The 13,926-nt window shown below is 41.2% G+C and overlaps 2 protein-coding genes across 2 annotated transcripts in view; one reads left to right on the forward strand and one right to left on the reverse strand.

The window, feature by feature from the left end:
• Window positions 1-1,735: 1,735 nt before the first annotated feature.
• LOC138007452 (uncharacterized) overlaps window positions 1,736-13,926 on the reverse strand; it is a 25,425-nt gene continuing 13,234 nt past the window's right edge. The window contains exons 5-6 of the mRNA XM_068854377.1: window positions 5,514-6,338; window positions 1,736-4,326 (exon numbers count right to left, since the gene is read on the reverse strand). Of these exons, the coding sequence (XP_068710478.1) occupies window positions 3,926-4,326; window positions 5,514-6,338 (1,226 nt within the window). The 3' untranslated portion in view covers window positions 1,736-3,925. The remainder of the gene's footprint in view (window positions 4,327-5,513; window positions 6,339-13,926) is intronic.
• LOC138007456 (putative nuclease HARBI1) lies at window positions 11,093-12,525 on the forward strand. Its single transcript, XM_068854386.1, has 2 exons — window positions 11,093-11,822; window positions 12,040-12,525. Exons 1-2 carry the CDS (start codon window positions 11,264-11,266, stop codon window positions 12,516-12,518), a joined length of 1,038 nt encoding a protein of 345 aa, XP_068710487.1. The 5' UTR covers window positions 11,093-11,263; the 3' UTR covers window positions 12,519-12,525.

The raw sequence follows: 13,926 nt of genomic DNA on the forward strand, positions 1-13,926 counted from the left end.
GGGGGAAAAAGATTCGCATATTAATGGGGAGGGGATGCTCGTCGTCTCGCTTACGGGTTTAGATTTCGGATTTTGATCTCACTTCAGGTGTTCTGGGCAAAACGCCATCATATGTAGCCGTGACAATAACCTTGAGGGTTGCACGCAAAGCAATATAGAAACATGCATTTAATGTTTTTTTTAAATGGTTTCTTTTATAGGGGCCAAAAGGAGCCTGGGCCACACCCAAATTGGTTTCCTTTAGGGGTTTAATTCAAAATTTCCGACCATTGTCCCCGCCCCTTAATATGCAAAGTTTTTTCCCCGGTGTTTTTATATACGCAGCATTCTCTCGATTTCGATTAGTAACTACGACATCAGAGTGGAGGTTTTCACCAGCGAAGAATCGCCCCATCCGCAATAGTCCCTCATACTTGCACCTTTGCATGATAGTGAACACATGGTACAAAAACCGCCATACTGGAACGCAAATTGCGTACTGGGACATCTAAAACAAAGCTAGTTAATCAAAATTTTCATTGTTTTAGGTTTCCCAGTGGGCAATTTGCCTTCCAGTATGGCGGTTTTTGTACCATGTGTTCACTATCATGCAAAGGGCCCATTATAGTAGAATGAAATTGATGAGAAAGTTAATTGCTTTGTATGGGGCTACACACTCGAAACCAGTTGGCATAAAAGAGACATGAAGTTCTCTCTCTCTCTCTCTGGATGTAATAACAATGATGAAAGATCCTATTTTGTTTTTACTGCCAAGAGTTATAGAAAAGCCTAGATTTCAAGAACGACTCCTGTTTTGTTTGTTTGTTTTTATCAATGTTTTGCAGTATAAAAAATTTTATTCACACGCTGAGATCCCTTGATCAAACCCTACGAGGTCCAATCTGTCAGTTTTGATCGTGAGCAATGGAGGACAGTGAAAGTCCCCCAAAACTTTCACTTAAACTCAACCACCTCTGGATAAATCTCAACGCGCACAATTTGGCCATTCAGGTGTTAAAGCAAACACACTTTCAAAATCTAAAGGAAACAAAGGAGTTATTTTTTATCATAGTAGCGCTGTCACGCAAAATTATGTAATTTCATGACACCCAAAATGGCCAAAAAGTAGAATGAAACAATAGCCAAGGAAAGAGAAGCATGTATAGACACAAATCATTTTGGGGCTTTAAAATCGAGGAAAAAGTAAGTTTCGATTTCACCGCTTTCTTAGAGAAAATTTGAAAAAGAATTAACTCGTAAATTCTTTTTTTATCTTCCAAACACGTTTTCACACTAAATTAAGTTCTGCGTGATAATTTTTTCTTACCCTACGTATTAGGAAACAGAATTTAATGGGGTTTATGAAATTTTATACGAGGTAACCGAATTAAATTCTTAAGATATTTTATCAAAAACTGAATTTTAGCCAACAGTTAGGGACTGAAAGGATCGACAGTGTTGAAATTGTTTTCAGTTGAAAACCCACTGTTACCCGTGGAAAACCCTTTGGAGCCTCCCAACACACCATAACTGCCATAGTCATACAGGTTGCTCATAAAACAGCAACATTTGTTCTCGTCTTATGATACCTGCAAAGATTATGTAAGTTATCAAGGCAAATAACCCTGTAATCTGTCACCTATATATTAGTTAGCCTTTCAACTACAGCAAGCATACTCTTTAGTTATGAAACAACACACAGTAGCCCACAAGGAGGATAAGTCTTAACTCCAATTTAAATGGCTAAATGTCCTTTATTTTTTTAAACTGTTTAGTCTAAAAGCCTGCGGTGTTTGTCGTTTATTACAGCTTAACATAATATCTAGATTTAGCCAAGCCTAAAACCGGAGCCCCCGTTTCTAGCCCCAGAAAGCCGCTTGCTGTATTGAATATAGTGTATATGGAAATAACTATGCTTCTGCATGAAGTACAAAATTAATCGTCCTTAGTGTATAGTTTACAGTGATCTCTGAGCTGACAGCAGTTAGCAAGCCTTGCAAAAAACCAACAATTTTAATCAACAACTAAAACTGAAATACCATGCACAGTAACCCCTTTCACAACATTTTCCGTTTGACTGATAATCCTTACATCCTCTCTCTTCAGTTTTAGGACAACAGCAAAAATTGCTAATTAAAAAGTCATGCTAAAGCGTAGTACGACTGCAATTTCACAGTCAAACAAAGCAGCTCACGACTGGACATCCATTTCACCAAAAAGCCTATAAATCGAAAGGTATTAGCGACCTTAAGCAAGGACGACAACCACCGGCTACGAGAACGTTATCTAAAAATGTTATTTCCCGTTACAGTAGTAATTTTGCGATTACTCCATGTCGCTCGGCTTGGAAAGTGTGAATATATATTCTAAGAATAAAATTGATGAGAACGGTGTCGATATTTAGAGAGAAAATTGAAAATTTATTGTCAGGTGCTCTCGTCCTCCACATAACTTGAAATTTGATCATTTCACGTCGTTGTCAAGACGAGAACGGCAAAGAAATGTATCAAAATGTAAAACGCACGTGCAGCGCGTGCAGAACTATTGTTTTTGCTATTTAAACCTATTGTTATGTGGTATTTTCGAAGCCGTCGTCGTCGTCCTTGCTTATGGTCCCTAGTAATTTAGTGTGGACAGTCGCCACAGCAATGATGAATTCAGTTCCAAAATAAGGAACCGCGGTAGCTGGCCACAAAACAGCGAGACAAACAAGACAATCGCGGTTGATGATTTTGCCGAAAAACGCAGGTTCGAGCTTTGCAAACCTCTTCTCAAAATCTTATCATCTGGCCAAAAAGAACTTAAACTGTCCCAAACATTGTTTACAAGTGCATTCGTTGCAGATAAATGAACTGCAATCCAATATAAATTTATACGGCGTCGAGAGTTTGGTTATAAACTTAACATGTCTGACAAAATAAACGTGATGACAAGATGCCTCGCCATGATGTCTGCTGTAAGCTTAAATGGCAACGTGGTGTCTGATTGATAAAATATGCCAGAATCTCTGTCAACGAGGAATTGGGAATTGCAAACGTTTTCTGGCCTTCCTCGTTTTTTTAGCGAGTTTTACAAAATATGTGAGGCAGCGAGGCATGCATTTAGAAGGAAAACATTACCTGAAAGTTTTGTATCTCGATTTATTTCTCTCAGCTTTTAACGGAGTTCTTCATCGAAATTTTCTCTTCAGGTTCCTTCCTCGGCTTCTCTCGAGGCTTTCTGCGCTTAAATTTCTCAAATTTCGTCACCTCGTCTCTCGTGCTCTTTCCTGCTCTTTATCCCGTTGCTCATCACTAATAGTAAAAACTCTTTTACAAAAGTGACGAAGGTCAGTGGGATAAACGCGGGCTGCATTCCCGAGACTCCCCTCCCTTCTCTTTCTTAGTCTCCCAACCTCCTCCCCCATGCAGAGTCTGACGGACGCTCGGTCAACCACGTGACAACCAAACGAAAGAAAGGTTGCCCATATCCTCTTAACTATGAGGCTCTGCCCCAGCCGCTCCCCTATAATTTACATGTTGCAAGCAGGTCAGTTAACAATTTCACGGCGGTTAATGTTGTTCTAAATTGTCACCTTACTTGTTATTGGGCCAAAAGACAGGAAAAGGATCCACATCAATGTGTGATTCCCCGCACACTGGCAGGTCTAATCTATCGCTTGTCATAGTTGTATTAAGCGGTACAGAATAGAGGAATTTTAGTTAGATTGTGGTCAGTGGTTTGGAATACCGATCTCCGAAGAAAGAATGAATGAATATACAAACTTTGGATGCAAATGACCATTAGATCTTGGACTAATCAAAATTCTGAAATTTTCTGACAGCCTACAGACTAAACATATTTACCGAAGCCGAAAAGCAAGCAACTTTCTAGACACGACGAAGTTCCTGATTATCGAATTGGGTTATGTTGTAAGGAAAAGTAGAAAAAAATAAGGATCAGCATTCTATGACTGTTGCTCTGCCTCCTGAAATCTAGGAATGGAAGACAAATTGTCCGTAATTTTAATTAGTCTATTTTGAGACCTTTGCACCTCTCTCATGATTGAAATGAGGTCCAGGCTTTGCCAACGCTTGGAAAGAATTTCAAAAATGGTTGCCACAATATGATCCTGACTACGATCACTACCTGAATACTGCACATGAAGACTTTCAGAAATGTTTCTCAGTGTTTCGCCGTCACGAGGTTTTCTCCCTTTTTCGGGTGTTAACAAAAACTTTGCTTCAGTTGGAAAAGATTCCAACGTCTTGATTGCAATGTCGGTAATCGGATCCAAGGCCCTGGATCGTTGCATCATCATTTCATCAGTGTTCATTTGAAACAGGAACAAAAGAACACTCTGGTTATCTATAAGGAAAAACAAAGCTCTTAAGTCTTAATTCAGACAACGTTGTTCGGAATCAATTCACAAATAATTTGGAGACATACGGTATTATGCAACTCAACCAAAGCAAAGTGTCAAAGTGTATAACCCCTTTTTATTGTGATAGTGGGACACGAGAGCGCGGGAATTGTCCTGTATCATTTCTGAATTTTTATCGAAAACTCAACCATAATAAACTACGCAAGTAATTTCATTTAACTTCTTCTTAACTATCACAGTCAAAGCTCTCAAGTTTCTTATTTAATTTCTTGAAAATATTTATGATACAACCGCGAAAAAACTCGTCGTAAATTGCCCTAGAAAGAAGCAGTGACAATTTTGTAACGTCTGGGTTTTAATGACACCATTTCTGGCGCACATTTATATTACATCAAATTTACATCCGTTGTTCCTTCCACGGCATACAAAAACAGTCTGTCTTTGTCTTGTCTTTTGGGTCACCTCGCAGCTCTTACAAGGTCTCACCTGATTGGAGACCACCCTTGAGGTTTAACAAAAGAACAAATAACAGAAACAATGGACCCTAGGCCTAAAACAATTTTCTGTTATTTGTTCTTTTGTTAAACCTCAAGGGTGGTCTCCAATCAGGTGAGACCTTGTAGGAGCTGCGAGGCTACCGTGTCTTTTCGTGTCAGTGGGAGGGAATTTTTATGCGCAACGCCGTGTTTAGCCAGTCTCTTCTCTAGTCTCTCTCCTTTCAGCTTTAATATTGAGTACTGAGTTATTTACAGAAACATGGCAAAATTTTGTAGCTTCTTTGTATGATTCTAAAATTCTGCTGTTGAACATGTGTTGATTTGTAATGATATTAGTATTAATAATAGTATTAGGAATATTAGAATATTTAGTATTCAGTGTATGTGTGTTTTGCGTGTTTGTTTTATTTGGCGAAATTTTAATTACCAGGTACTAAAAAATAACTATTTATGGCTATATTTTGCGGACCGACCTGCTAGACTATCTGCCTGGTCTTTTTGGCCCACATGGTTATTCCAGGCAGCTTGTACTGAATATCTGTATATTTCTGCTTTCATTTCTCGTAAAAAGTAATTAATCATATCGGTACAAGGATTGTTGTTGTTGTTGTTGTCTTTCTGTCTACCGATCAAGCTAAGTATTGAAAGAGCAAAATATTCAGTTTATATCTCACCTCCTTCTTGACTCCATTTCTCGCAAACTAGCGAAAGTTTGGCTTTAAATTTTTCCTTTACCGGGAGTGATTGTTCTTCCTCCTGTGTTATCATGACCTCGATAATGTTTTTCTTTTCAAGTAAAACTTCCTGTTCCCGTTTTAGGCTTCTAACTTCACTTATAGGGTCTCCGAATCGAAATCTCCGACTAGTTGGTCTGGTGAAAGGAACTTCGATATCGTCGATATCAGGACCAACGTTCGAAGGCTTCTGTGTTTCCAGCATCTTATGCAATCGCAGTAGACGCTGATCATTTTCATCTATGGCCTCTTCAATGCTGTACCTCTCGGTTTCCAGGTGATACCTTTCTAATGTCACTAAGTAATTTGTTGCAACGCTGCAAATTTTGCTTCCTGGACAGACCTTCTCGAAAAGATCAGTGATTATTTCGGTGCTGCGTGCAATGTTGTCGTCGTTATCAATGATCAAAACTTTCGCCTTGCTGTAAATTGTTGTCGGCCGATTACTGTTATTCGGTAACTTTGCCATCTCTGTCAGCGGAAGAGCAGGACGCAATGTTCGAGGTTTCGCTTTCTCAAGAAGGTCAACGAGATCATACAGCTGCAAGGCCTTACAGACATCTTTCAACAAGTTGATGGGAGTATCTGGAAATAATTCTCCAATAACTTGCGTCCTCATTCCAGGGAGATATAGTTTCTTATGTTGATCTAGTCCAAATGACTTATAAAACATATCCCGTGAAACTTGATCACGGTCCAGTCTTCTGGTCAGCTCCCCGACTATTTCTTCACTAACGTCTTTCAAACAGGGATCATGGGGGAATTCTTAGAAGAGAAACACAACCAAAGTTAATATTCCCCATTATTGGTCACTAAGAATCCGAAGGGATACTACATTCTAAGCAGATTTTCCAATTATATTCAAGGTTTTCATGAAATTTATAACTGGAATTTAGATGTCACAAATTTCTAATTGGATTACCCTGACAAAACACGCTGTTGCAAGTGAACACAAAGTGCAACTGAACTTTAAGTGCGTGGTTCCTACGAACATAATCGAAATAGAATACTTTTCAAAGGATAGCTCATAAAAATGTAATGATAATGATAATGATAATATTTAACAAGTGAATAACAATTAGCATAGAAACTCAGCTCGCAAGAATAGTAACAAAACTCTTTCGGACATAGAAGAAAATTTTTAAAGGAACGAGGCAGGATACAATGTTCTCTTTTGTTTTCAGTGAGACGTAAATAAGATGCAAGGTGGTTTTGGCAATCCCGCACCGTAGTGTGGAAATTCGCACTCCGAATATGAAAATTTTGGGACCTGGGAATTCACGAGCTGATTAAGTCTCCGAAAATGAAATCAGCGTTACTTTAAATAATAACGTATTCAACTTTCGAAAACCAAAAGGATTACATTGTCTATAATACAAAATTTCCAGGTAGCATTTACGCCTATGGAACAGATTCTACCGAAATATCCCAATGGGTTCCCCCGTTTTATTCATTTTTTTGTAAAGATAATGGCATTGTCGGAAACTGCACAAAACATTAAGTGATTGTGATTGATTATAGAAATGAGGATTGTCTCAACCAGACAACAGTAGCTTTTTTAGGTTTTGTAGGTGTAGGGTTTCGTTGTTAGTAAAAGTGTAGTCTGAGTGAGCGGTGCTTTCTTCTTGAGCGGGATAATAAAATCTGTGAATCGTGGAAATTGTGAAAGTGTGGACGCCTTTCTTGTGTTTCCCACATTACTGGCACCTCCGACGGGACTGAGCTCTTCAAGATGTCGCTAAAGAAGCAAACTGGTGAGTTGGATGCGAAGCTAAAAACTCTACGTCTCAGGATAAAGAAGTGTGACCAAATCATTGAAAATCGCGACAAGCACACCATCGAACGACAACGCATTTCTGTAATTTTTACTGGCAAGAGAAATAGATCAGTTAAGAGGCTCGATCCAGGAGACCAAGTTTTCTCAGGGAGAGTCGGAAGAGCAAGTCGAAACCTGGTCAGAAGAAATAGAGCAGGATTTGCGTCGGGCAGATGACTGCACAAGTAAATTACAAAAGAGTTATGATCAAATTGTCAAGGAGGAAAGGGATCATGATCGGGAAGAGATGCGTGAAAAAGATCTGGAGCATGAGAAGCAACTTCTTAATCAAAAGTTGCAAGCTGCTCTCAAACAAAAGGAGCTGGAAGAGAAAAGGTCTACTGCAAAGCTTCCAAAGCTATCCATTACACCTTTCAGCGGGACTGCAATTGATTGGGTGCGTTTTGAAAATCAATTTTCTGCCATAGTCGACTCTCAAAGGGTTCCTGCGGTCACAAAGTTCTCTCATTTAAAGGAATTACTGGTGCCGAAAATCCGCCAAGCAATAGATGGTGTGCCATTTAACGAAGAAGGCTATGAGCGCGCAAAGAAATATCTTACAGAAAAGTATGGTCATCCAGACGAGGTCGCGGGAACTTATGTCATAAATCTTCTCGAGATGCCAACGATTACGGAAAGAAATGTGGCCAAGGTTCACCAGTTTTACGAAAAGCTTCTCTTTACTATTGAGAGTCTTGAAACACTGGGAAAGCTTGAAGCAGTTCAGGGAGTGGGGTATTATGTCCTTGTGAAGAAATTAGAATTCCTTCGAAATGAACTCGTTTCACATGTGCCCAGTGATTGGCGTTCGTGGTCGTTTTAAGAATTGCTGGAAGCGTTACGCAAGTGGACAGACACGAATACAACCAGCCCTAAGCGTTTTGCTTTAAGTGATCGTCTCTTTTTCTCGGAGGGTCGACATGTCAACAATTCATGCGTCTATTGTGATAGCACAGAGCATGTTTCGTCGGACTGCGGAGAAATGTATACACCCGAAGAGCGAAAGGCTTTCTTAGTAAGCAAAAGGCTTTGTTTTAATTGTGCAGCAGGCCAACATAACGCCAACAAGTGCCCGAGCAAGTTGTCGTGCCGTACATGTCGAAGAAGACACCACACGTCGCTTTGTCAACAAGCATCTGAGCCTAGTTTGACAACTAACATCGCTGGATCGTCTGTTATTCATCCGGTTGTCATAGTTGACGTCAATGGCCGGAAATTGCGAGCCCTCCTCGACAGTGGAGCGAGTCAATCGTATGTGTCGTCCACTTTGATTGATCTTATCGGAGCGAGCGTGGTTAGGAGTGCAACGCGTCGCGTGGCAACGTTATTGGGCGTTACAACAACAAAGCTTCAAGAGTACGACTTGTGTCTACGCGCAGTTAAAGGAAACTTCACGTTGAACACGGGTGTCACGCGAATTGACAAAAGGGAGTTATTGATGCTTGACAACCCTTGGTACGCTGAGCGAATTGCTAACCACTCTCACCTGATTGGAGTTGAGTTGGAAGATCAGTCATTCGACAGACGTCTACCGGTTCACATCATCCTGGGAGCAAATGAATACACGCAGATCCGCACACGCACGCAACCGCGTGTCGGACGCCGTGGAGAACCTGTGGCTGAATTTACTCGCTTTGGTTGGGCTCTTATGGCACCAGGAATAGAAGCTGATTTGAGCGCTGGTTTTCTAGCCGTGGATGCTGTGAGTGATTATGAGAAGCTGTGCGCTTTAGATGTACTTGGGTTAGCCGATTCACCCGCTGGAGATCAGTTAGAAGTGTATAAAGAGTTTAGCGAAAAGCTGACCCGAAATCCCGAGAAAGGCTGGTACGAAACGGGGTTACCGTGGAAAGGAGATCACCCACCTCTCCCAACTAACAAGGAGGGCACTCTGCGACGCCTACACACTCAACTGTCAAAATTGCGCCGCATAGGAAAGTTGGACGAATACGACGCAATCATCCGGGACCAGCTGACAGAAGGCGTGGTTGAGCCGGCTCCTTTGCAGGCTAGAGGAAGGGAGTTTTACATGCCTCATCGAGGGAAACTGCTGAAACTACGAAAATGCGGGTGGTCTATGACTGTTCTGCACGGGGAGCAAAGGACACGCCTTCTCTAAATGACTGTCTAGAACCTGGTCCGGCCCGCCAAAACAAAATCTACGATGTCGTAGTACGTGGAAGATTCCATTCAGTGGCCTTCGCAGGAGACAGGCATTTCTACAGGTTCGGATCAGAGAGAGGGAGCGTGATGCACTCAGGTTCCATTGGTTGCGTGACTTGCATTCTACGCAAGTACAAGTCTTCAGGTTTACAAGGGGACTGTTTGGGCTCGCACCCTCGCCGTTTCTGTTAGGAGGAGTGATTGAACAACACCTGGAGAGCTGGAGCGAGAGACTACCACAGAGAGTTGCTGAGATTCTTCGCGGCCTTTACGTTGACGATCTTATTTCTGGTAGTCCCACTGTCACCAAAGCTAAAGAGCTCAAGTGTGATGCTGTGACAATCTTCTCAGACGTCGGGTTTGAGTTACACAAATGGCATTTCAACGTGCCAGAGTTAGAAGAAAACCCTCGCGATTGTATCAATGACAGCGAAGATACCTACGCTAAGCAGCAGTTAAGTGCGAACGTCTCTGGAGAAGGAAGTAAACTCCTTGGTCTTAAGTGGTATGAGGTCGCGGACACCCTGGCTATTACATTTCCTCAAGAGAGAGCGGAGCCGACCAAGAGAGGAATTTTGGGGAAGTTAGCTCGCATTTACGATCCCCTTAGTCTAGCTTCTCCCACAACGCTACAAGGAAAGTTTATCTATAGGGAGGCTTGTGAGCTAAAACAAGCCTGGGACTCTCCCCTACCAGAAGCCCTGGCAGTGAGATGGAAGCGCTGGGAGAGCGACTTGCACGACACCATAGTGGTCACACGAACGTTTTCGCCCAACCGAGAACCAATCAATGCAGTGGAACTCCATGCATTCGGAGACGCAAGCGGACGTGGTATCGCAGCGGCCGTGTACGCAGTGGTTAGACAAGACTCCGGAACAACACAGGGGCTGGTGGCTGCAAAAGCGCGCCTTACTAAACAGCGATTGTCCATACCAAGACTTGAGTTGATTGCAGGTCACATGGTGGTTAATTCAGTAGATAACATTCGCCATGTACTAGATGGGTTCCCTGTGACATCAGTCTATTGCTGGCTTGACAGCTCCGTTGCGCTCCATTGGATTCGCGGTAATGGGGAGTACCGACAATTTGTGGCGAATCGCGTGAAGAAAATCAAGGAGCATGAGCTCGACGAGTGGAGACATGTGCCGACTGATCAGAATCCTGCTGACCTCGGGAGTCGTGGAGGTTCAGTAACAGATGCAGACTTGTGGTGGAATGGACCTAAGTGGTTGCAAGATCGGAACGCGTGGCCGCCAAATCCGGTGACTACAGCCAGTGAAGTAACGGAAGCCGAGTCAAAGATCGTACAAGAGGTATTAGCCGCGGTAACCGTGGATCAGAAACAAGATGAATTTGATCAACTACTCGAAAGACATGATCTAAGAAAAGTCTTACGAGTATGTGCCTGGGTGGTGAGATTTGTGCGAAATTCCCGTCGCGATACTCCGAGCATTACTGGGCCAATAACGACAGCTGAAATCGAAGCGCAAACCACCTGGCCCCGGTTGTTCAAAGAGCGGATAACTCTTATCCAGCGGATAAATCGCTATCCAGTGGATAAAATTTATCCGCACACGCCATTTGGGTTGCTGAAAGCTTGTAAAGTGTTATCCAGCCGCAATCCATCGGATAAAGTTATCCATATCAAGGTAGGTCGTATAACTTTTTATCCAGTGGATAAAATAATGATGCCGTGAACAAGTAAATAAACATGGCGGCCCATCGTCCTCAGTCCATTTTGAATTTCGGGAACACAAGGAAAGCGAGAGATTATCGCAGAGAACTTGTAGATCCGCTAAATCATTACAGTGAAGAAGAGTTGAGATCTCGGTATCGTTTTGGGAGGGAAGGCATAAATGCTATTGTTGAATTGTTGTCAGACGAAATTGCTCCCTCGACTAGAAGAAATCACTCGTTGTCGGCCACGGAGCAAGTGTTGGTTACTTTACGCTTCCTAGCTTCTGGTAGTTTCCTGGAAGTCATTGGAGACACATTTTTATCGTACGATAAGTCAACGGTCAGTCGAGTCGTTCGCCGAGTGACACTGGCTCTTGCCTCGAAAGTGAACGATTTTGTTAAGTTCCCAACAACAGCAAATGAGCGAGACGAAATCAAGCATGGTCTTTTTCGCGTTGGAGGTTTCCCTAGTGCAATTGGCTGCATTGATGGCACCCATGTGCGAATAAAAGCCCCCTCACAGAATGAGCCAGATTTTGTCAACAGAAAAGGCTTTCATTCAGTAAATGTGCAGGCCATCTGTAATCACGAAGGTAACTCAAAATCATACCGGTTCTGTTTGAATTGATTATGCAAATCGCTTGAGTTTTTTCTTCATCACCGACTTTGTGTAATTTATTAGAATGCATGCAATAATTATTGTTTCAATTTCTTTACAGAATTATTCACCAATGTTTTTTTTTTATCACCGACTTTGCGTAATTTATTAGAATGCATGCAATAATTATTATTGGTTCAATTTCTTTACAGGATTATTCACAAATGTGGTTGCACGGTGGCCGGGTAGTACTCACGATAGCCACATATTCAGGACATCAGCTGTATGTCGACAGCTGGAAGGGCAATGTGGTCTCGAGTCTGGAGTTCTCTTGGGTGACAGTGGATATGCCTGCACTCCATTCCTAATGACCCCCTATGCCCAACCCCGAACAAGATCAGAGGAGCAGTTCAATAGAGCCCATAAAACCACCCGCTGTATCATTGAACGCTCCTTTGGTCTTCTAAAACGGAGGTTTCATGTCCTCCACTCAGAGATCAGAATGGCCCCAGACAGGGTCTGCACCATCATTGTTGCATGCATTGTTTTGCACAACATGGCTATTCACTTCAGAGAACCCGAGTTGGATGATGGTTTGATAGGTGACGAGGAGTATGACTTGCATGAACAATATAGAGGCCCTGAGAATGGAAATGCTGTCAGAAGGCACATCACAGACACTTTCTTTTGAAGAGACTTTTTAATCTGTCGGGCTATATTTCTGTAAAATTCACAGGCTGTAGTCAATCTTTTTAAAGGGAAAGTTTCACACTATTTGATTGGGACTCCACTACTGAAAAGATTCACTTACATCAATTGGCAACCAAGAAATAACATACAAAAGTTTTGTTAGCAAGATCCATATTATAGCACTGAATTTATTTTTCATCAGCTACATCTGAAGATGGCAAGGATTGACCAATGTTTTCAAGTTTGTATGTGGTATATTCCAAAAATCACCAAAATCTTAATATGGACAGTCTTTACTGTAACAAACAATGATATTTCCTTCTTGGTTTGTGAGCTGTTGATGCTTTTGAAACAAGTGACAAGTGAGTGCCTTTAAAATTAAGTGTCTTGGTAGTGCCAGTCTGATGTCATAATATTTAGATAAGTGTCATAAATGTTATAGCTATTACAGTGAGGACACTCTAACCACGAACACTTGATATTTGTTTGTACATTTTTTTAGTGACTATAGAATGTGGGCTCGTCCTTTTGACAAGAGTATTTAATGTTTTTACACTTACAAAATGCTATACATGTAACACTATACATCATAAGAAGAGCCTTTATTTCTTAGTCATCGAAAAAAACAATGTACACAAAAATGTCAAGCGTTCACGGTTCAGGTGTCCTTACTGTAACCATTAGTAATCATTTAGAATATTTCTCCATGTGATTGGCTCAGATCCTGTGCATATGTTATTGCATCCACTAAATTTGTAGTGTTCAATGACAGAGGGTGAGTTCACCATCCAAGAAAGTAATTTTTTTATTGATAATTTGACATCATGTCGCACCACATCACAGCTCTCCCTTCCCTTTGTTTCATTCTTTATTAATACAACAAGATAACAACTCATAATAATAAAATTTAAGAAAAGACAAGGAAGAAATTGGAAAAAGGGGAGGGAAAGATGTAGTGTTAATCATGCATAAAGGAGGTCTACAGTAAGTAAGTTACTAACATTACATTACAATATTACAAAATGACCGACCACAATCAATTAAATTTTTTGAGAAAAAATGAATGGAAAAATCCCAGTTTATGTACATTTTCCATCATTACAAATTATTGGCTTGACAATTAACATGTCATGAATTAACATACCACTAGTTAGATATTTATAAATATTCAGCTTGACATTCAGGCTTTTGGACAATAAAGCAAAAAACCGGAATAAAGAAGTCAGTATGTTTTGTCAATTCCTTTGTTTTATTCCTGCAGCCTCAATATCAAGCTAAATATTAATAACTCATTGGTGGCCTATGAATGCATCCATACCAATTCTTAAAAGAGAGATTTTTATTGGGCACAAAACATGTTTATAAAGCACTGCAGTTAGTGCATGTCCATAAATATCATACATAGGTAA

The sequence above is a fragment of the Montipora foliosa genome, chromosome 6 (assembly GCF_036669935.1).
Source record: "Montipora foliosa isolate CH-2021 chromosome 6, ASM3666993v2, whole genome shotgun sequence".
NCBI lineage: Eukaryota > Metazoa > Cnidaria > Anthozoa > Scleractinia > Acroporidae > Montipora > Montipora foliosa.